This window comes from Clarias gariepinus, chromosome 26 (genome assembly GCF_024256425.1).
Source record: "Clarias gariepinus isolate MV-2021 ecotype Netherlands chromosome 26, CGAR_prim_01v2, whole genome shotgun sequence".
Lineage (NCBI taxonomy): Eukaryota > Metazoa > Chordata > Actinopteri > Siluriformes > Clariidae > Clarias > Clarias gariepinus.
This window is the reverse complement of record NC_071125.1, coordinates 20,263,294-20,284,731: the sequence shown is the minus strand read 5'-3', so window position 1 is coordinate 20,284,731 and position 21,438 is coordinate 20,263,294. Positions and strand designations below refer to the sequence as shown.

General features: G+C 39.9%; 1 protein-coding gene and 1 non-coding gene across 2 annotated transcripts in view; both read right to left on the bottom strand.

Moving 5' to 3' along the window:
* The window catches only part of prex2 (phosphatidylinositol-3,4,5-trisphosphate-dependent Rac exchange factor 2), a 116,171-nt gene that overhangs the window by 94,120 nt on the left and 613 nt on the right, over window positions 1-21,438 (bottom strand). The window contains exons 2-3 of the mRNA XM_053487902.1: window positions 935-1,006; window positions 271-393 (exon numbers count right to left, since the gene is read on the bottom strand). Coding sequence (XP_053343877.1) covers window positions 271-393; window positions 935-1,006 — 195 coding nt within the window. The remainder of the gene's footprint in view (window positions 1-270; window positions 394-934; window positions 1,007-21,438) is intronic.
* LOC128514565 (U1 spliceosomal RNA) lies at window positions 13,980-14,143 on the bottom strand. Its single transcript, XR_008356516.1, has one exon. It is a non-coding gene; the product is annotated as a U1 spliceosomal RNA (small nuclear RNA).

The following is a 21,438-nucleotide window of genomic DNA, read 5'->3' as shown; positions in this document are numbered from 1 at the left end:
AATAAAAAAAGCCTTTCTGTGCTACAGTGTTTAGCGCTGTAGCTACATATTATATACTTTGTTCAGCTCACTTCCATAGATCTATTTGGTTGGTTAAGCAGGAACAGAAGATCTGATAATAAAGAGAATTGCTGAGAAGTCCAAATCCGGGTTGTGCTCGTCCAGTTGACGATTCCTGTTTTACTCTTTATTCTATAGGGGTGTGTCGAGAGAACGGAAATGGGTAGAACAGACAAAAAGGTCAACATGTGTGTGATCTCAAAGACTCACAAAGTGAAGGAAGCAGCGTCCCACTTCGTTATGCGGGTGGGGGTCTGGGTGCAGCAGCTCCTCCACCATGGCCAGAAAGTCTCTGTGCACACACAGGATCTCCTCCAGGTTGGAGAATAACACCTGGTGGGAACACATGGAAGATTTAATGATAATGATACCAAACAGCATGGGTGTGTGTGCATTTTTGTTAATTATTCTTAATATTAGATTCTGCATGCTTTGTTCATTTCATAAAAAGTCAAGACAGGAACATCAGGGGCATCGACCTTAGACTCAGAGATTAGTCTAGACAGCATTTCTGCTCTTGATACTTGATAACCATAACCTCTGGGTGACCCACAACTACATACACACACACTTACATACACACACACCACATCCTACAACACAGATGCTCATGTATGAGCCAAAACAAGCAGGACACACGGATTCCATGTTTATGCCCCAAAGTAAGCAAGCGCTGTGCGTCACTAGCACTTTAAGCCGTGGCCTTGTGACAAACTCTTTAAAATAAACTCCAGCTGCTTCCTGCGTCTTCCTGTCTTTCCACCTTCATGCAAAATTTGACTATTTTCAGCCTGATTTAATTGCACTTGGCAGTGTTTGACCCAGGATGCATCATTTAAAAAAAATCTTGTATATGTAGGAAATCATGGTTTACCTTAACCATCTCCTCTGTGATGTTCTTATCAATTTTAGCCACTGCATACTGGTTTAGGCGATGCAGGAATCCCTGTTTAAAAAAAAAGTTAGTCATATAGAAATATAAAAACAAGCAAATCTGTAAAGATTCAAACTACAAAATTTTATTCATTTTCCACAAAGGTATTGCAAAGGCAAACAGGCACAGCAAAAGCATATTTATTCAATGCTAAGATCTTTCATCGTTTTTTTTTTTTAAATAATAGGATTAAATAATGAAACGACTGAGATTTTATAAGTCGTTTAAAAAAACACTCAAAGTTCAGGAAGTCAGCAAACCAAATAAATCATCTGAGAAAGTCCCAGAATGCTGATAACCAAGTGTTATCTGTTCTCATTTTATCACAGCAAGTAAAACTCCAAGCTTGCTGTTTGATCTACAGAGTGAGGGCGATAAGGTTTGTTTCTTTCCGATTTATAAATCTCACAAATAATATAATAAATTACAGCTATGCTGCAACAATTTTAAATCGTTCTGACTGCAAATGGTAGCGACCCAAAAGAGAACATGATTAGAATTTAAGAATTCTAAGAGGCGGTGGTTTAATGGTCAGCACTGTCGCCTTGCACCTCCAGGGTCCGGGTTCAATTTCCGCCTCGGGGTCTGTGTGTGTAGAGTTTGCATGTTCTCCCCGTGCTTGGTAGGTTTCCATCGGGTACTCCCAGTCCAAAGATTAAGTTAATTGGCGTTCCCAAATTGCCCAAAGTGTGTGAATGTTGACCAGAGGTCCTACCGTGGGAATTAATACAATAGTCCCTAGTTGGACTACGGAGGTTCCTAGATGGATGGAAGGACATTCCTACTTTGGGTAATAATGGTTTGGTTCATAGCAATCAAAGCAACATCATAAAAACATCAGCACTGACCTTTTTTAACCTTTTGTGTATGAGGAAAAAAAAAAAGGTAATGCTAATTTTTTTTTTCATATTTATGGAATAATAAATTGCAATCACCCACGAAACTCCATAAAGGGAGAGGCTCACACTAGTGAAACCTCATGTCCTTAAATGGGGCTTGCGCTAAATCTTCCAATAAAACAGCTCGGCCACTGCTGCTTGCCGACTATAAATAAATACGTGCACTAATTTCTCCACCGTGCACACACGCATACTCACCATACTGTATTATGTGCGGTTCCTGAGATATAGTCAATGCAAGTTTGTTTAACAAGGAGGGCTTTTGGGGAAAAAAGATAAATATCCTATTTTTGTAGTATTTAAATGATGGTTTCTTTTTATTACATTTTGACACCAGGATTTTTCTGCAACCCTTAAAAAAACCTTATGTGGATTTCATGTGGTTTTATAGCGAAAAAAATGCACGTTTTTCTATGACAGCTAGAATAAACAGCTTAAATAGTAAAATATATAAGAAAAATCTATTTAGTTATTCAGTATTCTCACAGTTCTTACCAATTAACGTGACTCCAAAATAATTTCTTTTATATTGCATTGGAGGTGGTAAAATGTGGATGTTCCACTATGATCCTGCAGGTGGCTCTAAATTAGTATTGAACTATTAAAACTATTTACTTAATTTGTTTGAAATTGTAACAAAATCTAAAAGAAAATATATCTATTTAACCAGGATATTTATACAATTGTGATACTTACAAAATCGCAATACAAATTGGATCATCACCTAGGTATCGTGATAATATCGTATCGGGTGATCCCTACTGATTCCCATACCTATTATATAGTGTTTACTAAAGTGCTCTTAAACAATCTTTAAGATTCAAACTTTCTGATAATGGATCTGGATTATAAGGTATTTATCAACCTATTACGAACATGTGCGACTTACAGTAATATGACGGGTCACATTTATAAATACATTTGTAGTCAGTTACCTGAAACTATAAACTCATAGCCTTTGGGGGAAAAATTCTTCACTTGTATCCAACGCTGGACATTCATCATATGCTAATCGAGATCCGTGGATCAGGTACATTTTGAGATATAAAAACATTTGACTAATGTTTCCCTGCTTCAGCCACCCTACAACCCAGTTTAACGACACTGAAGAAAACTAGGCATTTCCTGTTAGCATGTCCGACCCGAGATCTTCTGATTGCGGCTACGCCGTAAACACTTTCTCCAATCTTCGAGGCGATGACGCACCCGGAGCTGATTCCAGTAAACGTACGCGAACGGAATGAGCGAGCGAAGGCTTTCTGGGAGCACGCTAATTACAGAGCGCTGAATCCGCTGATTACAAGTGGCTCACATATTTTAACAATGATTCTGAAATTGGTTCCGAAGGCCCCAAGCTGAGCAAAAGTTATTATACAGTAATAGAATCGCCAGGGCAATGAGTTGACTAAGTAATAAGACTCGCTGTGGTAAACGTTTAGCGTTGATTGCCCTGTGGGAACTGTGCTGTGTGGTAAAGTGGGATCTGATTAGCAAGTCTAATTCTTATACACACACATACTGTATATGTTAGCTGTTTAAAAAAAACAAAAGATTTGGACAAATTGGGATTTATACTGTAAGTGGAGCCTTTTATACCAATTTATGTCATCAAAACCACACATTCAGGTCACGAGCAACCTTTTTTTTTCTTCGAAACTCTAAATGACGAGGGGTGTTCAAGTCAAACCGGGACTTTTGATTACAAGGAGTCATGCAAGGACCTCCCTTTATCTCTGTATATAATCCCCTTCTACACTAATGCACTTATCTCAGCGTTTCGCTACTGCTTGAATACCATCAAGGTAGAAAGTTTCCTCAGTGCGCAGAAGCCACGATCCGACTACCTGCTTCAGCATCCCAGGAGCTCCTTTAATTACCCAAACATGTGAAAATGGCTTGGAGGGAGGTCAGGATTGTACAGGGGATGTGGCAATAACTCCCAGAAGAGTTCCTGAAATGTGCAAGTGGTGTTGGTGAATCATTGTGTGTACAGTTCCCTCACACGGATGTGTCCTTTCCACAAGTTTTCACAAATTATCCATCGATTTTCAAGCACCAGACGTTCCATTCGCTGAATGTTTACAGGAACGACTGTAGTGAGCTACACAGACGTTCTACAGTATAAATGATTGCACTATTGAAATGTTTTACCGCCGCTAAGAGTCTCATCGCTGTACTGTGCTTGAAGTCTTCTGTAGATATCAATTGTTTTTTTTTACGCCTTAATTTGAAAGAGATTTCTTCACAAGTCCTGGTTTGACTTTGAACGCCCTTCTTGCACCGTAGGCAGAAATATTTTAATGAAATCAGGAACTTTCTCCAGAAATCCAGGTGCTCTTGGCACGTTGGTGCATAAACTGCAGCAATCACAACAGATTCTAGTTTCTGAGCCATAACGCTGTTTCAAAGAACTCTTTCAAAGAACCCAGGATTTTAAGGCCCAACACTGTCCCAGATCCAAATTTTAGTTCCTGGGCCGGAACACAACCCAGTATTAAAACAGCAGTGTTTCTTTTACTACCTCTTTTACCTTGAATTTCCTTTGCAGATCGGACAGTTATCGTTGCATCTTCCTAACCAATCCATCCTTCACATCTTTTTCTTTCATACTGCAGCTACAAGTCACATCATCCTGTTCTCTCATATATTTTTGTGAGACAGCAGGAAATATGGATTAAGCTTGTATAGTCTGAGCATTGTCTTCAATTGTGTGCGAACCCCTACAATAATGATGGCCAACCCTGGTCCTGGAGCACCCCTACCCTGCCTTGTCCTGCCCTGCCCTGTTTTCTCAGCTCCCAGCACACCTGATTCAGCTCATTAACAGACATACATATTTGTGTTGTAGGGTAGGGGGTTGTCCAGGACTTGGGTTAGAATCCACTGTTAGAAGCAGTTGAGGACTGAAGATGCTTGAGTTGCTGTGTAGCTTGTTTCAAGTATTAACAATGGGAAACGAAATAAAGAAAATGTGCAAAGAATCAAAAACACTGACCAGGAGGCAAGGGTTTGCATGGAATTGACACTTTTCCATTTGTTCACTATGTTACATGACTACTGAGAAACCCCCTGGAATACAAACTTCACACCACTGTTAAGCGTTCTCAATGTTCAGTTCTTGTTAACTTCCTTAGCACTAGTTAAGCAACACCCAAGTTGAAACGTACAGTACAATTAGTCTTTCAGGTTCAATATCTCCTCTAAAAGCAGCACTGCACCGATGGAAGCAGCTGCACAATGTTTGCAAGGGAATATGATATAATCAGTGAGACTAGAGCCATAATCTGAAGACCATGGTGGAACCGAGCACCAGTTTCCTGTCTGTCTGTCTGTCTGTTTGTGGATCTCCAAAGAGGGACCATGAACATGAGAGCACTAACAAGAAACACATGCTCCCAAATAGCGTTCATATACAGACAGTTGAAAGCCGATTTCCATGACCGGATGTGCTTTGTTCAGGAAACTCTACTTGTCTGAGACGAGCACAATCAGAAGCAGGCGTCTTTGCAATCAACTCACCAGGATAGTTTTGGAGCATGGGACAGGAAACGATGGGACTTTCAACAGCTTGCTGGAAATCCCAGTCTGGCTTACATATGATAATAGATTTCATTAGAGACCGAGGCTGAGACTGTCGAGTTTTATCTACAGTCATAGACATGAGACACAGCTGCTCCTAAACGATTGAGGTCTTGAAGAGGACTCAGGCTAGAATGGTACTGTACTTTAGGTACGGTCCAAAACTAAACAAAATGAGGAGAAAAAAAAAACAATGTGTGCTTTCTCGAAGAGGCCTTGAGTAAAGCACCTTATGGGCATCCTGTCCTGGCAGACTTTGCAAATAGTTTAGTCTTCATATACACACACACACACACACACACAGAAATGCTTCACTTGGCTATGTTTGAGCAGGAAATCCAGGATTTATTATACACAGGCCAGACGATTGATTGCCCCGAAACTCTGTAGCATTTCTCTGATCATAGTTGAATCTCAACATAATATTTTTACCATGCCTGGAAAAATGGTGTTCATGCAAAACCTGGCTTTCTTTAATCGTCACGTGTTCTAGCACCTGCAGCAGTGATGAATGCAAGAAACCTGGCAGGAATTTTGGTTGTCAAAATGTTGTGGGGGTGTTATTTTGGCAACGCTATGGTTATTTTTTTTGACTTTGAAGAAATTATTTTGGAACAACATTGACTATTCAATTCAATTCAATTTTATTTGTATGGCACTTTTAACAATGGCCATTGTCGGAAAGCAGCTTTACGGAATCAAAAGAAAATTATGGAAACACGTATGAAATGTGTGAGAAAATATGCATGAATCAAAATGAACAAGCCAAGGGTGACGGTGCTAAGGGAAAAACTCCCTAAGATGGAAGAAAACTTGAGAGGAACCCATCCTCATTGGGGTGATAATGGATAGTAGGGATTGTTTTGTTAAGCAGCTGGAAGTTCAATATAACAGAAAAAGTTGAGAAGACTATATGATGATGGAATAACGTTGAACAAATGCCCCTAACTTAAAGTGGCAAAAAAACTAACTATATTAATTCCAAACCTAACCAATGGAGACATGCATCCCTAGAAACATGCTGCTGATGTTAATGAATGCATGTACGGAACATCGAGTGCCACTACCACCGTGTATCAGGTAGAGTAATTTGGAAGCTGAGATTAACCTCATGGTAATATTTCTGAAAGAAAATTCATCGTTACAACTCTAAGAGATGCATGATGGTGTAGTGGTTAGAACTGTTCCCTCGCACCTTCCAGGTTCGGTTTCCGGCCAGGTTCGATTCCCGTCTCTGTGTGCATGGAGTTTGCATCTTCTCTCCATGCTTGTTGGGTTTCCTTCCATAGTCAATAGACATGCAGATTAGGCTAACTGGCATTTCCAAATTGCCCAATGAGTGTGTATGTGCCCTGCGATGGATTGGCACCCTGTCCAGGGTGTACAGTACCTCTCCTCGTGTCCCAAGTCTCCTGGGATAGGCTCCAGGCCCCCTGTGACCCTGTATACTGGATTAAGCGGTATAGACGATGAGTGAGTGAGAGTGAATGATCTGTATCCCAACCAAGTGTCTTGCCATAAGTAAATTACAACAGTATAAAGTTTTTTCTTTCCGCTATACATCACATTGGTTTGTCTGCCCATGTCAGCATCACGATTAAGGGTAGAAAATTCAGGTTGGTTAGTCCCCTACCAATTAAAACGCGCCTCAACATTTCTGCTGTCCAGTCTCCAATCTAGCTTTCCAAGAAACAATCAATTCTTGCCCCTATACAGTATATGCACAGTATACTACTGTATATACAGTGTAGATTAGGCAATTCCTGACAAGATTCCTTAAGTACACAAATATGATGCTGGTGTGTTATTCAATAACTGTCCACCCTAAACCCTGTCGGGAAAATGTCCCCATGTTATACAACACATCTCCAGCACACCGACATCTCGTCCATTCCAAGGTCATGATATCATAATAACCGGAAGGTCTCGTGCTCCTGCACTTGTTATCTGGGTCTCTCTCTAAGAAAACAAAAGAGACAGTGAATGGAACGCACAAAAAACAACACATAGTGTTCCCTTCCTGACACAACAACATCCACCGAACATGACAAAGGTGAGTTCATTAAAGCAGATCCATGTGTACTGTACAACAAATCACAATAGATTTATGTCTAATGTATGTATATAAGGTTTATTCATCCCTACTTTTGATTCATATACTGTCTCTGATTAGCAGCTGGTACCTGATTCGGGTCCAGTGCTGTATAGACCTTTTAAACTTTAGGAATTAAAAATGTGTTATTGTGCTTAGAGCAGGAAGTATGAGAAATAATTATCTGTAAAAAAAAAATAAATTAAGAATGTTCCCCATCGCTTATGCAAAAGATTTTAGGAAAGACTTTGAGGCCAGGATTTGAGGTCAATACAAGTTCAACACCTGGGATATAAAGTATCCTATTACTATAGTGGCGTGCATAAGTATTGCCCCCCCCCCCCCCCCCTTTTTTGTAGGGACTGAAACAAACGTCATTTAGATTGGGGATCTACACAAAAGTTGAAATGTTGTGATTGCATAAGTATTCCATCCCTATTGCTGTGTTGTTTTCATTCCTAAGAATGTTTCATGAGATGGTTTTAAATAAGATTTTCTGTTTATCAGTAAGGTGCAAATGGTTTTGGTGAATGTTGGGCAATCGATTTTATGCCATCATTCGAGAGAAATTTCATCTCAAGTCCTGTCTTGACTCGAACGCCCCTTGCTTATTGAAAAACAAATCCCATCCCGAAATATCTCATAAAAAATAATAATAATCCAGATTTTGTTTGCTAAATCTAATAAAAATGAGCCATACCAACCCTACATTGCCTTCCACTGCTCTTAGTAAATTCATGAATTCTCTGCATTATCATATTGCCACCTGATTGGCCCCTGCCAGTCACATGATCAGTAAATACTCGGATACCCTTTACAAGAAAAACAACACCAGTCTCACTCACTCACTCATCGTCTATACCGCTTTATCCTGCGCACAGGGTCGCTGGGGGTCTGGAGCCTATCCCTGGAGGCTTAGCAAGTTGAAATGACTTTGTTATGCTTGGTGGTAAGAGGTAAAAAATGATGTTTTTTGGTCATTTAAAACCTTACAGAGATAGCCATTTCAGTCTTATCAAATCCGTGGAGTTTGAAAGAGGAGCAACAACCAGACAAGTGTGTGTGTATAAGTAGCCGAAGCATGTCCTCATTCTGAATACTAAAGCTGTAAAAATCGAAATGAGGTCTTGAACTCTTATATATATATATAAAAAAAAATAAAAATCACAAAAAGTACGGGTTGTTTGGTGCGAGGTTTCAGTTTTGTGATCTGTAGTGAGAAGACACATTTGTCCTAGCGCCCAGTCTCTCCTAAGTAGGTTAAAACCTGCCGAAATGTAAAACGACTGCAAAACAAAGGACATTCATTCAGTCACTCGCAGACAAAACAGGATGAAAGCCACATGTTTGCGACTCCTTCAAGAGAGACGAACAGCAGGTGACCGTCCACAATCCTGTCATTAGGCAGAAAGTCCTTGTGTGAGTTAAGGCAGAGATGGAAAATCTGTGCATTGTATGTGTGTGTGTGTGTGTGTGTGTGTGTGTATCTCCCAAGCACACCAACAGTTTAAAGAATGAAATATTCCAATCTTGGCTGGGTTTGGCTTATGGATGTACAGTTGTGAGATTTCCTCACACGCCTGCCCTCGACAGGAAACTGGTGTTGATTTTCTTCCCGTGGAGGAAAAACTTCATTAATCAGCCTTATTACTGCACTGCCTCAACTGTCTGGATATACTGTACACACCACCATTATAGTAGCTACATCAGGACGCTATCAGGCTGGTGAGGCTTATCATATAAAAGATGTACCGAGACAGTGTCGTCTTTCAGCGCCAATCTTTTAGCGAACATACCGGGACTTGTCTCGGCGCAGTCGTATCCACAGTCCTGGGAAATGTCCACAGCAAGGACACAGTTCTGATCACGCTCAACCTGTCCTTGGATATAACAAAAACCCATTCGCAGATGTTCTTCATCCTCAATCCTTGGTGGCTCTTACAGTATAATGATATATGCATGTGTATGACGTCCTCTTATTCGAAACATGTTGTAAAGAAAACCGTCTAGTGCTAGTAAAATGCTATAGCTGTTGTCACCAGGGAGGACAATAAAGAAGTCAATCACATACTGTAGAGGAAAATTAGTGCTGTGTCGGAATAATAGGAAATCTACAGTACAGTACAGTACATTAATGACTACAATAGTAATGAGGATTTCTTTCTCTTGAAGAAATTATATTCTGTCTGGTCTACTGGCTCCTCAGCCGCGACTGAGTGTTTGAACAAAGGAAGCGATTTGGGTCTGTACGATGGCCTGAATTTCAATTCTGTCTCACAGTCGTGTCCTTTTTCAAAGCCTTTGTAGCGGAAAGAAACATGGATTCAGGAGCATAATGCGTTTTAATTACACCAGCTCCAATTACCAGCTCTTTAAAGCACCGTTAATGATCAACAAATGCGGCGAATAATAGAACTCGGTGCAAACATCCTACTGAATATGCATCAGTGTTGGACTCTATATTTACTCCAAAGCTGATTATGCAATTCTGAGATTGCCTAGGGCCTGGATCGTGATCACGCTGACTAAGCTGGACTTTCCAAGTTCCAAGCCTTAGTCAGTCCTTTACCAGAACATTGTCACTGTCATTACTGTGCTGCTGATTAGAACCGCGGTAACTATGAATGAGCCACTATTCCCGGAACAACCGCTACGAATGTCTGAATTTCCTTTGAACCGCTTCCCTTAATTATTTCCCCCAATCCCTGTCACAAAATTGGTTGCTGCAAGTTGTGAAAGAAGACCAAGAACTTTTTTTTTTTTCTTTGTAAGTCCTTAGAGACAGGCCTGAATGGGAATGAAAAGGGGACTGGCCAGAAAAGGACCCCTTCGAAGGGCTCTGGGCTGAATGCCACCTTTGTATGAAGGAAGAAACAGTGGCCTTTGCTAACCCGTCCAGCGCGCCAGGCTCTGTCATCTAGACCTTCCTGGCTGAAAGAGCACAGACTAGCGAAAGAGACATGCGGATGGCACCCTGCAAGTCCGCCAAAACCAGAAATCGAATTTGATGAGCTATATGACTGATTTGTTTTGGATCCATCCTGCACCATCAGTCAGTAGGTTTTGTCTACCAGAAATGAAGAACACATTTGGAGAACACATTTGGATAATCACTGGATTTTTGAACCTGTTCTTGTCATCACTACCACTCGGTTGAGATATGCTATGATAAACAAAAATTTTTATTTAAGAATGATGTCTTTAAATACTGTAGTAGACCTTGTCCTTTTATTAGCTTGTTAGCATATCATGAGAAATAAAACAGATCTAATGCCCTAAAACAGTTCTACTGTTGCATCCCAACACAAATATTATTATTTTAAAAATAGATTGATACTTTTACCATGACACGTTATCTCAACCATTTGGTAGAGGCTTATACAATAGTTAAAAATAGGCATAAAATGAGCATAAAATAAGCATGAAATAAATGACCGCCTGAAGCAAATAAAAAATGCCAAGAAAATTCATTTTCTTTTCTTTCTTTTTTTTCCGAGGATGTTAAAGGGTTAACGTGAAATTTGTCAAAAATATTGAGTCAGCTTATGAATTACAAGGATAGACATCTAGAGGTTTGATATAGTAAAGGTATTACGGCGGATGGACAAATTGGTATTCTTTTTTTGAGCCTGCCAGCCGAGTATTAAAGCCCATTTCACGTAGCATGGAAACTTCACAAGTGGCCATTGATGCCTCTCTACGTGCACACCTGCCTCAAGGAAGGGCAGCTGGATTGAGAGGGCACATAGGCATCCTATTCATTCTTCAGCATAATGATGCATTTACATATGCATCATTTAGTCCATTTCAATGGAAACCTGGTGCATTTCTTTCCTCGCTATGGTTCATGAAAGCAAGTGCAGACACGTGAACAAATTCCAGCACTGACCAAAACATCCACGAATGCCTGGGCGAGTGAAATCGAACTCGAATGCAGTCAAAAAGTGATTAAATTCTAACTTGGCCCAAATGCAGGATGTTAACGATACATGCATTGTATTCAGGTAAGCCACAATTGCATCACAATAATAACTCAGGTGAACACTTTTTTTTTTTTTTTGAATTCTTCAAAAGTCTGACCAACAAATGAAACAGTTGCACTGTGTTTCATTTGATTACAGGTATAAGCACAAAAAAAAAAAAAAGACCCAATTTGATCTGGTTCGGACTGTGTTCACACTTGTACTGACGTGGCTAGGACTTTTTTCACTCTCCAAATACTGCCTCTGAACGTTCTCTGGTAGTTGGAGTTATCATTATTAGATAATAGGAGCAAAGCAGATTTTTACAATTTACATATTTTTCATCCGTGATGCATTCACATTGCAATCAAATTGCACCAGGTGAACCAAATTCCAATCAAACTGCACCGTGCAGTCCGTTTGGAAGTGGACCGAGACCCACATTTTCAATATGTCCCAGTCTGCTTGGTTGGTGCGCACCTAGGTACGGATGGCTGCGTTTACACTTTTTCAACAGCAGAACAACTGCACCAGTTTTATTTTACAGTGTGAACACACCCTAAAAGATGTGGCTTTAGAAGTCTGGCATCCAAGCAGTCCACCAAATATCATTAGACCTCGATGATACTTCTTGAAAGTGTTTATGAAAACTTTGATTTACAAACGCGTTCTGATTCATTCAATAAATTGTTTTGCTCCGTTGCCAAAGCTCTGGAACGGAGCGACAGCACAGGAAGAACAGAGCACAATGTAAAGCAGGGGAGGGCCAGGAAGGAAGGAAATCCTGCTCGCCATGAAACAAAAGCAAAAGGAACTCGCCGACTCGAGCGCGCTGAAAGCTCTCACTAGCCGGTCGAATTCACAAACCTGACACCCAACCAGCGGCTAAACGCTGCCGGCGTAAAATGTGTAAAATGTGCAATTATGAAAAGAAGGATCCGTACCAAACCAATTTTTTTTTTATTATTATTATGATTGATTGTTTTTGTTTTAGACTGTTTGTTTTGGATTTTGTTATGACTGATTGTCCCAGATCAAACGTAGATCAAAAGCTACAAAACTACAAAGAGTATCAATCAGGATTCAAATTTGTTTTCATGTGAAATTTAACAATACCCGAATGATGAGAAGAAGTCAGACATTTAAAAACAAATAAGACAGTGACCGGGGAAAGCGACATCGGGCTAAATGAGAGTGGTGGGTCTGAATAGCTGGCTTTGTACAGAAGCTCTTTGTGTCTGTAGCTTGCGGGGAAGATACACAGTCTGCTATGTGACAAGAATCTTAAAATCAAAGTCAAAGAGCTTCTGAACATTTTTCTGCGGAATAGACTAGACTAGAAGAGATTGTGAGAAAAATGCACAACACGGAGGCAGGGCGTTGCTAAGTAGCATTTCCGACTTAAACGAGTCCCCCTAGGGTTTAAAAGGAAAAGTAGGCATATTACAGAGACAAGAATTGAATTAAATCCGATCCTCAGCGTAGCCGGCATTAAACTATCACTTCTCGTCAATACTGTGAGTGAAAAAGGGGAAAAAAGAAAAAAACTGACGGCGAAACAGTAGCGTGTCAGGACTAGCTAGTTTTTGATTGACACTGGTGAAGGTGAGGTTCGCAGGAAGGGCTCGTCTCCTTTCCAATTACAGCTGACAGACTTTCCACTGCCTCTGACAAATTACTGAGATGACCATGAACTCTTCACAACAGTTTCTTTAGAATGCAGAAAGCAGATTCTGACAGCAGAAATCACAGCCACGTTGAATAGTGAAAGCTTGAGCATTTCTACAGGACATGCGTAATGTGACGAGATAATAATTGGGATTAACAGCTGCGTGTCCATAAGAAAAGCGCTTGTTAGTGAGACTAGTCAGGGAAAAAAAAAAGGATGGGGTTTGCTACGGAGCATAAAGATTAGACTTGGAGGAATGGGAAAAGGAAAGAAGAAGAACGGGCGCTGTACCAGCCTCTGGAGGCAGTGTTATGATCTGGGGTTGCTCAGGTCGCTCAGGTCTACGCTCAGCAACGTAATATGGCAATGAAATGAAGTCAGCTGACAACCTGAAGGTACTGAAAGAGTCGAAGCATGAAGATTCGTTGTCACATATAAACTAGACCTGATTTTGTAATCAAAGCTAAAGGTGGACAAACAAAATATATTTTTGGCAAATCAGTTTTGAAAAAGCTATAAAGGTGGAGCAAGTGGTTATTATTATTATTATTATTATTATTATTATTATAAAATTAAGTTCAGCCTTTATTCATCACTTGTTAGTAGGCTGGGGTCAGAGCGCAGGGTCAGATATTATATGGCGCCCTTGGAGCAGAAAGGGTTAAAGGCCTTGCTCAAGGGCCCAACAGCAGCACCCTGGCAGAGCTGGGGCTCAAACCAACAACCCAGTCATCAGTAATTCAGAACCTTAACACACTGAGCCAACTCCGCCCCATGAAAGTGTCAGGGGAGAGTGCAACCGCGGGCCCGCTCTATCAGAAATAATGCAACTGAGATTCCCATTATCGTGGAATTTGCAAGGTTTAGCACAGACTGAACGAAACGGCAGAGCCTCGCCTTGAGCGAACCACTTTCTTGATCATGGTATCACCCCTGCCAGGTAATTTATATTATTAGTAGTAGTAGTACTACATTTTACATGGTCTTTAAAAAACAGAAAAAAAAGAAAAAAAATTTGATTAACCCTATATAGTACATGCATAAAAAAAACCTGATTTCTAAGCCAAAGTCCAGGTCTCTTTACTCACAGACTCAAAGTGGGAATCCAACCCCCAACCCTGGAGGAGCTTAGAACACAGTGCTACCTACTACACCACCATGCTGCCCATGATTACAAGAAGATGTTTTGTGCAATTTGCAATCATGAAAAATGGAAGAATAGTTATTAACTATTAGTAATAGTTAGTTACTATAGCTATAAGTCAAATGCATAACATGAATTAAGTGCATTTTACATATACTGTATGCTCAGTCAATAAAAGTTTATTTTAAAATAATAATCGCACTGTTATCTGAGTGATATTAAATGAACAAATTATTATTATTATTATTCATTTCTTATTTTATTCCACAACATAACCTGTACATATTCCTATAGGCCTGTGTTAATGGAAAGTCCTTAAATCAAGGCTACTGTTACAGAAACAGCAGGAGTGAGGATTAACTGCCAAGAAGGGGTCAAAGGTGGGGGTGGGGTGACCACCCCCCACAGGAGAAGGGGCATTACTGGGGTCAGGGCTTGCTCCCAGTATGCATACCCCATTTGGCTCCAGTTCTCCTCACATGCTTGAGCGAAAAACCACAATAAGTCTAGTTGCCCCTGTAATAAACAAACCCCAGTGCACGAAGAAGGCTGAAACGTGTGTCCGGGTCTCTTAGAGACCTCTATCTCTCAATTTCAGTTTTAATAAAATCTTTAATGTGTTACAGTTTACTACTTCTCTCCTTTGCCTTTTATATCGAACCCAAACTTGCACTTTTTTTTTACATGAACATGCTATATATAAAAATACAATACTGAGGTCTAGGCGTCTGTATTTTTGGATATTTTTTTTCACTCCCACATGAAGCCTCAGAATCAACATAGAATCAGCAACATCCTGATAATGTGGTGGCGGAATCTGGCCTACTATGCAGAAAAAAAATGATAAGACAAGTCAGCATGACAATGATGATAATGATGATGAAGATGATGGTGGTTGTGGTTTTGAGTTGACCTCAAACCAGAGCTCAGTATAAACGCCATATAATTAATTATCTATTATGATACAACACACGCCTCTATAAGCAAAAGTATGTGGACACTTGTGCATAACACTCCTTGAGATTTAATCCTTGCTTTGCTCTTATCATAACCTACATTCTTCTGGAAAGGTTTTCGACTTGATTTCAGAGTGCAGCTGCGCAGATTCATGCTCATTTAGTAACAAGAGCATTTCGAGGCACTGAATAGCTGAGGTTGGGTGAGGAGGTCTGAAATACAATAGACATTCCATTTGAGGGTTAAAGTCAGGGCTGTGTGTGTGCAAGACAGAGGCTTGGGTTTTCAGATCCAAGCTTGGTAAACCATTGCTGTGTTTGTGGTGTTTTGTGAGAGGTAATAAAATACTACTACTAATGTGCAAAGTGAAAAATAACTATAGGTACTATATTTATAACCATAGCTCTTTTTTTTTTCTATAGAAAATGAAAACAATCATGCAACATTTTGAACTGAAATTTTAGCACATTAGTGATAAGGTAACTGGCTTAGTGGTTGCCCTAGATTGCCCATGCACCATCGCCTTGCAACTTCAAGGTCCAGGGCTTGATGCCCACCTCAAGGTCTGTGTGCATGGAGTTTGCATGTTCTCTCTGTGCTTGGTTCTTTTCCTCCGGGTACTCAAGTATCCTCCCAAAGACATGCAGATTAAGCTAACTGGCGTTTCCAAATTGCCCATAGTGTGGAAATATGTGTTTGAATGTTGACCAGAGATCCTACTGTACCATAGGTGTAAAATGGGAATAAATGCAATGGTCACCATTGGCCTCCTTGGTCCTTAGTTGGACTACAGAGGTTCTTGGTTGGATGGATGGATGGATGGATGGATGGATGGATGGATGGGAGTGATAAGACTAATGTTTATGATTACCTTCTCGAAACAGTGATTAGTATGGGCAGTGTTATAGTTTTAACAAAGTTTTCATTCTGGATATTAATTCTGGATATTACGTTTCCATGCACAATTAAGTTAAGGCTCGAATATACCTATACTGTATATTTCATTGGACTACTGTCCTTGTCCTATTATACGAGAGCACCAGATGAATTGATTTATTGACTGAAGTACTGCACTGTACTGTACACTATGTCCGACTCCTCTATGATGGGTAGTGATATACTCCCTTTCAGCGTGTTAGCACTGTATTCCTGGTTGACCTATTACATCACAGACCAAAACAATTGACAAACAAGAAAAACCAGTAGTATGTTAAGCGATCAAACCATATACAAGTTAATATATCATACATGCTTGTAAGCTTTACTTTTTGTGCAAAATGAGATACATGTTATCCCTCTGTTCGATTAAATTAAGATTTAGATTCAGTTATATGTCTTATGTACCTTACAGCACAGTGAAATTTTTTTCGCATATCCCAGTTGGGGTCAAAGCGCAGGGTAATCCATTATACAGCGCCCCTGAAGCAGATAGGGTTAAGGGCCTTGCTCAAGGGCCCAACAGTCCCAGCCACTGAACGCAGTGCCGGTCTCAGGCCCAAATAAAATGGGAAGGTTGTGTCAGGAAGGGCATCTGGTGTAAGACCTATGCCAAGTTTCATGCAGATTGGATGGTCCGCAGTGACAACCCCTTGGCAGGTACAGCTGAAAGACTAACAACAACTGAAGGGCCTAACAGTGTCAAATTGTCTGTGCTGGATTTCTCACATGAGAAGCAAACGAGGCTGTGCATTAATGTAGGCAGACTTGTCATATTTATTTATTTGCACATGCTGTTAATCTATGAAAAAAACTAAAAAGCTCTAAAATGCTTTCATTTAAATGCTCCAAAGGATTTTAGCCTGGAGGCTCGTATAACATGGAGGCTCGTATAACACTCAGATCTGGGTCCAGTGTCCCTAAAGCCTCACAGCGTTAAGTGTCGTGTTGATGAGAAAGATCGTTTATACTGATCTTTTATGATCATTTTATGACGACATTGTAAACAGAGAGCAATCTATAACATTTATCTCTGTCCACGGTGCATCCAATTAAAATACAGGGCTAATATGAATATATATGTTTTTCCTGGGGAAAGGAATACGTCTCACTTGAGACCCAAAGGGGTTGTATACCTTAACGGAGTGCAGAGCCCCAACAGGAAAATAAAGCCAATTTCAGTTTTATGGTGCCACAATTTCAGTTTTACGAGTTTCATTATCAAGGTTTAAAAACATGACATTGGGTGGCCGATCCTTCAAGCCACAGGCCATTGCACAGCAAAATGTCGCACAGGGACTAGTTAATCCAGCCTGGGCTCAGAGGAACACCCTGAACTCTTAGAATATGTTTTGCTACTGAAACTAAGACATTTAACAGATTTCCTTTACTCTTTCCAGACTTGATTTTTAACCCACTTATGCACTTCATGAAATCAATGATGTAAATAAGTATTAGAGCAGATCACCAGAAAGGTGTTCCAGTATTATAAATATAATAGTGTTTTAAAGATTGTCACTTATACATAAGACTGTCAGGATTCTTGGCTTCCAGCTATCTAAAATAATCAACTTTTGAACAGCTCCCGTTATCAAGATGAACAGTTACATAAGACATTCAAGGGAAATTGCAGAGACAGGCCTTTAGGACGTTTCCTTTTTCTGGGAACCAGAGCCAAACTCACATTTCGCTCATCTTTTAGTTAATGTGTTTCTAAAGATTCTCCAAGACATACTGATACAGTACCTTAACCAGGTCTAACCAGCAATCCTAATCTCAGCAATCCTAATCTCAGTACAGCGATCCGTATTTAAGGTACACATCATGCCTGACACGGAGTCTGGAATTCCTGACCTCTTAAGAATTCCTTTACCAGGATATATTTTTTCATGAGAGAAGGCACCAAGCCCAGGCTCTCGCGTCAGAGCCCCCTCTGGCAGTTTCTCCATGCCTGTCTACCAGGAGCCAAACTGTCTACCACAGACCCCCTCCACCCAAAACCTAACAAACACAACTGCCCTCTGTTCAACATGGCACAGATGCCCTGATACCTCCAGGCGACAAAAAGACCCAAGTCAGTCATTGATCTCTGACGGTCGACCTCGACAGGCCTTCGGGGCTTACTCTTAAGGTGCTCTGATGATCAGAAACAAAGTCTGGTTAAGTGTGTCGGCGTAACTAATGGAGATGAGCTGTGAAAAACGAACAATTGGGACCTGAGTGGAGACTTTGATCCTTGGTGCCTTGGAAGATGTTTCAGTAGGGGTTTTGACTTCTGTATTAGAGGGGGAAAAATCTATCCTGAAGTAGCAGCACATAAATATTTAACATTTGACAAATAGCTGATAATTGTGCCATTGGGATCTCATCTCGACAGTGATGAAGCACCGTTTTAGTCCTTAAGTTGTTAACACAGCTAGGACATTGGTCATCTCACAGACTGCTGATTAACCTAGCTTCTGGTATAATTTCTGGGAAACATAACATTACACAGTAAACAGCTTTATTGCGTTCTAAAACCATCCAATGTTCAAACCACTCCATGGTAGTGATGGATCATTCATGAACGATCCGTTCTTTTTGAACGAGTCTTTAATGTGACTAAGAAGAACGAGTAGTCTCAGAGAGTAATTCGTTCATTTTCTACTGGGTGCGCATACGCGAAGCATCGTGAGATGTGTTTTGTGTCTGTTTATTGAAAATGTTCAAACATTAAATTTTACTTCTGATCAAAATAAAGAAATGAACTAAATGACTCAAAAAAGATCAGTTCATTTTGATGAACGAGATTCAAAAAACGAGTAACTAAAATGATTAAAACTTCGCACACATGGCTCCTACGTTGATTTTATTCTACTCTACATGCAAACAAATTCCGTTCCGAGAGCTCGTTTGTAAGTCCAATTTGTTTGTAAGTCCAACAAACATTTTTTACATACAACTGGCTATACACAGTATATTACAGTACAGTGTTCTTTAGAATTGTGCCGATGGTTGAACGATTCATGTTAAAAGAATCTTTTTTCCTCACTCCATTCCAAAATAAATTATTATTTTCACTTTTGTCTCCAATTCAGCTTCATCGCCACTGCTTTTGTACCCCAGATATGTGATCTAACGTTCGTGATTGAACATAAGAGAATGCATGTTCATATCTTTAAAAGTTTGTCATTTGAATGTTTGTATGTAGGGGACTTACTTTACTAATATGAAACTGAACATTGCCATTCTTCTTGTTAATTAGAAATCATAACTGTGACATCATAGCAGTGAACAAGCACTCTATTAAGGTTTTACCAATGTTAAGTGAAAAATTAAATCTTCGGGGTTTAAACGTCAGGATTGAAAACAAACGTGGACCCCTGAGCAAAGTCCTTAAACCAGATACACTCAACCCCCATGCATGCGGAAACCCACCGGGATTAGAGAAGCAAATCACTAGTGAAAGGTTACTTTAACAAAAATGGAAGCATCCTAGAAGTTTAATAAATGCGCTAATTCCCCAGGGTGACATGTTAGGGAATATTTCCAGCTCATTAAAATAAAGTCAGACGCTCTCTGTGGGCGGAATCAGATGATTTCTAAGAAAAGCGGTTGTTGCATTTTGTCCGAACGAAAACAATCACCCCCACCCCACCCCACCCTACCCCGTACCTACATTAAAACCATCTGTGTCAGAGGCTCCGGCCGAGGAATGCGCACATACATATGGTGTGGGAAACAACTCTCCTAACGACATACAGCACAGTGCCCTTAGCCCTCCTCTAAAGCACAATTACCAATGTTTACGATGTTAACTGATGGGGGGGAAAAATAGATTTTCAAAATTTCTGGCTGTATTTTCAATAGTTTCACTATTGCATGGTAGTCAGTGCATACCTGACCTTACATGAGTAAATGAATAATCTTATGGAGTCGATTTCCTTATCCCAGGCACGGAAATTACTCTTATTGTCTCAGACACGCAGCAGCATTTTTTTAAACCCCATTTCCTCTTCTTCCTGCCTTTGAGTCTCCCTGTTTATTCCATAATACCATTAAGCTTGTGCTATTCTTCCAGTCGCGGAGGCAATTTAAGCCTGGGGCTATACAATAGCGTTAATGCGGTAAAGGAAGCAGTGACAGTCCAGGTGTTTGTAATCCAAATTCTACCTGTTAACGCTGCCGTGCTGCCTTTAGCTCTCGGCACATGTTCATGTTACACGTATTTGCTTTTACGAGATGTCAAGCTTTGAATAAAGGCATACTCAAAAACAGATAAGAGAGAGCTTATAAGTTTGTACTTCAGCAACCTCAATAAATGCAACAGTTGGGTTAAGCCCATCTTCTCGTAACGATATTGAGAGATGACTATAAGGTTTTTGTTAATTAGATCATTTAATGTTAATTTTTTTCATACTTAATAACACGTCTACATGCAAAAAGATTGTTTAGATCGTACAGTAATGTTTGGGCAAGTAACTCCTCCACTTTCTTCCGTTAGAAAGAAGTTCTGGACTAATGATACCTCGGTGAATATGATTCCCATGACCATAAGGCTTTGAGTTGAAATTGCAGAAAACAACTTGAATGGCTCCAAGCTCTAAAATTAAACAACTTAAGTTCCTCAAACGTTCCTTAGATGATTGCGAAGGAACCATTAATGAAAGGTTCTACTTCGTCCCATCAAATGTCACAAAACATATACCTATTCAGATTATACATGCCATAATGGCTAAAGGAAAGAACTTCATTTAGTTTTATTGCTCTTAGAGTTTATCTGGATTACATACGGATGTCCAAACTACAGATTAAACAGCTTAACTCATTGTAATATCACTTGTAAAAGCCTGTGAAAGCTTTAACGAGGTGAATTCATGATATAACTGATGCTGGTGCTAATATAACTGATATAAATGAGAAGGAATTGGTTTTGATCTGCATGTCTGGTTTGCATTTAGAAAGTCGGTTTTAGAAAATAATAAATTGAGTCAGAAGGTGTTGATTAATTTCCTATAACATCAGCTCTGACAATGGTAGTGTGCTTGTTTTTATAGAATTATAGACTATATAATTTATACTATATATAAATAAATGATTATTCTTTCATGGTGTATAAGGAATAGACTCTATGGGGCATGCCGTTCTAGAAAAATAATCAACCTTTGGGTTGAAGAAAGCACCTGACAAACAGGTTTAAGTGGTACAGGAGAAAAGAAGTGGGAAA